This window comes from Dermacentor variabilis, chromosome 4, assembly GCF_050947875.1.
Source record: "Dermacentor variabilis isolate Ectoservices chromosome 4, ASM5094787v1, whole genome shotgun sequence".
NCBI classification, from domain to species: domain Eukaryota; kingdom Metazoa; phylum Arthropoda; class Arachnida; order Ixodida; family Ixodidae; genus Dermacentor; species Dermacentor variabilis.
Window position 1 is genome coordinate 166,724,559 of NC_134571.1, and position 3,271 is coordinate 166,727,829.

General features: G+C 45.2%; 1 protein-coding gene across 1 annotated transcript; it reads right to left on the reverse strand.

The window, feature by feature from the left end:
* Positions 1 to 1,384: 1,384 nt before the first annotated feature.
* On the reverse strand, positions 1,385 to 2,489 carry LOC142578406 (uncharacterized). The gene is made up of 2 exons (XM_075687795.1): positions 2,265 to 2,489; positions 1,385 to 1,990 (listed from the first exon to the last, which is right to left on the reverse strand). The coding sequence occupies exons 1-2, from the start codon at positions 2,487 to 2,489 to the stop codon at positions 1,385 to 1,387; spliced, it is 831 nt and encodes a 276-aa protein (XP_075543910.1).
* Between the last annotated feature and the right edge of the window lie 782 nt (positions 2,490 to 3,271).

Consider the following 3,271-nt stretch of genomic DNA (forward strand, 5'->3'; position numbering starts at 1 on the left):
TGAACACAGCATGGAACATCATATGTGACCAAATTCAAAACACATTTCATACCAAACACACATGGCAGTTGTTATTAGAGGACTATAAACACCTAATTTTATTGCGCCTTTTCCTCTGTCAAACGAAATGTTAGACAACAGAATACATGGGTTAGCGGGTGGTATTTGCCAACAACCACTAAATAATTTATGATTGAATTTCTTCTTTCATGCTGTTTCGGTTTCATCGACCGAACAACGACTGTGAGGTCAAGTTGATGTTTTCGTCACATGATCCACTAAAAAACTAATATAGTCGCGGATATGCAGTTTTAATTCACTGCGACATTTAATCCAGCCTCTTCCAAGACCTGGAATGACAAGAAATGACATGTCAGCGATTATATTAGTGTTTCCACTGGATAACATGACGAAAACATCAACTTGACATCACAGTCGTCGTTCGGTGAAACCAGAACAGCGTCAAGAAGAAATTAAATGATAAATTATTTAGCGGTTGTACACGAATACCACAGGCTGCTCCATGTATACGAATGTCTAACGCATCGTTTGAAACAAGAAAACACGCAAGCAAATATTTGGTGTCTATAGTCCTTTAAGGGTACTAAAGACAGTGTACCAAGCCCATATTACAAAAACCCGTGAGCCTTTTCAGTCTGAGACATACAAAACATGGAATAATGGTACCCACTGACAATTCTTAGTACAATGCAACAATAACATATTGATATGGACAGAGAATTTAGGCTTGAAGAGCTAGACCATTCTTAAAGTTACGGCTCTCTTCACAGTTGAAATAGCTGCACGCATGCCAACACTTTTTGATCCACACTTAGAGTTTTGTGCTGCTTTCTTTTGCTTCATTTCATTTGTTGCACGCAGTGCGAAGCGCAGCCTACACAACAAAAACTCATGCACAACTTTGTCTGCAACATTGCGACATGCAGGAAGAACATTGAACGTGTGCTCCACGGCTGTAATGAGGGTTCTGACTTGATCAACGTTGACTTTTCCCATGACAAGATACTCTTCATTCTTCCTGAAGTATGTATCCGCACACTCTATGAGGTGCATAGCAATTTCGGATGGTGTGCAAAGATTGCTTGTCTGGAATGTAGTTCTTGAGTACCAAGAACCTGTTTCCATTCTTTGCCGGTTGAGCCAATAAAGCTGTACAACTCTCACAGAGCTTGTGCGTTTTCATGATGTTGCGTGCCACATAACCAGCGACACACTGCAGAGACTGCTGGTCTTCAGGCTCAAGGTCTCCTACTTCCTCTGGCATATTTATATTCTCTAGTTCTTCAGACAAGTCAGGTCGGGAGGAAAGAAAATCTGTTAGCTGAACAGAGTCATCAATGTCGTAAGAGCCATGCCTGCTTGGCTAGAAGAATTGTGCCAGGACTATGACTCTTAAGGTATACTTGAATTCCCGTGCCCTGGGCACGGGCGACTTAACTCTTATTGGGCTAAATAGGTTGTCGAGTGCGTCTTGGCAGAGGCGACTCAACAGTAGAAACTTCAGATTCTTGCTTTGCACATACAGTTCGCGTAAGTTCAGTGCATTTGTAGTCATTATTATGCCGGCCTGGACAGGCTTCCATGCTGCATTCGTCTTTCCTTTGTCAATGATGCGGAGGTTCCTGAAGACCTCCATGAAGCCAGTCAGGAAGGTCACAGCTTCCTTTCCCTTTTCAGGGCAGAGGTCACTCAACGCCATGGTTAGCGTTCGAGATGTCATGAGGGAAAACCACTTGAACACCTGGACCGCAAACCATGCTGTCGTAAGGACCTCTTCATCCATTTTGCCCGGCTCGACCAGAAGCCGTAGGGCAGATGCTACTGCATGGTTAAATACAGCATACGGTGTGCCTACATTCATTTTTTCATAATGGCTGGGATTTAAATGTTTTAACTTCAGGCGTGGAGCAAGCTTCAGGCTATGCTTCTCGTCAATCTCGCATAGCTGCTCTAGGTACTTCATGGAGACCTGCAGAAGAAGCAAATGATCATTCTCATTTTGCAGGTGCCTGCCTCTCATGTAATCCCCTCACAAAGGGACTCTTGAGTTGTGTGAATAAATAAATAAAACTGTAAAACCATATTTGTATTTATTTGAGCTTAATCCTGTACATGCATCACATTGAAGTAAATAACCTTCATTGCAGATGCAAATGTCACAACATTTTTCAAATAATTAAAATCCATTGTGCACGCTATGTGGTGAACAGGAATATAAGACGGTGTGAGACTCAGCAACTTACCTCATTGGATGGCAACTTGTTCTTCCGCACAGTGCCGTCGTCTAGAAGGATTCTTTGGGGCCAAACCGGGGGCCCACGCAAGTTCTTCAGCAGGTGGAGGGCGTCCGCAAGGAAATGGAGGATACGGTCGTTTCCACATGGATGGGGGCAGATGGTCCTTGGACGACCATACTTTGTGGCCATGATTCCTTGCAGCCTCCAGATGGCTTGATTTCCTACACCCATGTCTGAAGTAATTCAGTCCACCGATAGACCGGTGCTTTCACGGCGCCTGATGATTTCAAATAGCAAGTCCAGTGCCTTTGCTGCGTCAAATGATTCAGCTGAAATGAAAACAAAATACTGAAACCTTTCATTTATTTTTGCATATTTCACTCATTGGGATATGCATACTGATGCTGCATTTATTGCATTATGCTGATATTAGTGGTGCCTCTCACCCACTCCACACTTGGCTGGCGCACAGGCAACATGGCAGGGCACAAGGCCAAGTCGATAACCGCTTTCTTGAAGCCTTGCTTCATTTTTCATGCTGCCTTCTTTCACTCGTCAGCCGCTTAGGAGGTTTAGCAAGCAAGCGACGACAGCATGCCACCAGTAGTCTTGCCAAGGATGCTACTTTAGTTGTGGAAGACATCACTTCATATTGGGTGGCGAGCTCCACCACTGGAAAAGCTGGCGCCACCGTCGGCGTGACGTGACATGAGGGATCACGTGGACACAGCAGCCGCGTCGGCTGCTTCGGAAGGGCCTAAGTGAGCTGAAAACGAAAGTTTAAAGTCCCTCCTGCGCAGCGGTTCTGATTAAGTTGTGAAGCTTTACCGCCTTGGCTGTCTGCTTGACAACATTTGAAAGTACTATAATATGTATTGGCTGTCTTTGGAGGCGTGCAGCATGGTAGGCTACTGCTCGGTGCCGCAGTGCCGGACGTACGCAACGGAGCCCAGTGTCAGGCTTATTCACACGTAGCCGCAGGGCAAGGAGCTGCGTGCCCTGCAGCTGGCGAG

Coding starts and splice junctions, on each gene's coding strand:
- LOC142578406 (XM_075687795.1), bottom strand. CDS start 2,489: ATGGGTGTAGGAAATCAAGCCATCTGGAGGCTGCAAGGAATCATGGCC. Junction 1,991..2,264: donor ACAAGTTGCCATCCAATGAG/GTAAGTTGCTGA, acceptor CTTCTTCTGCAG/GTCTCCATGAAGTACCTAGA.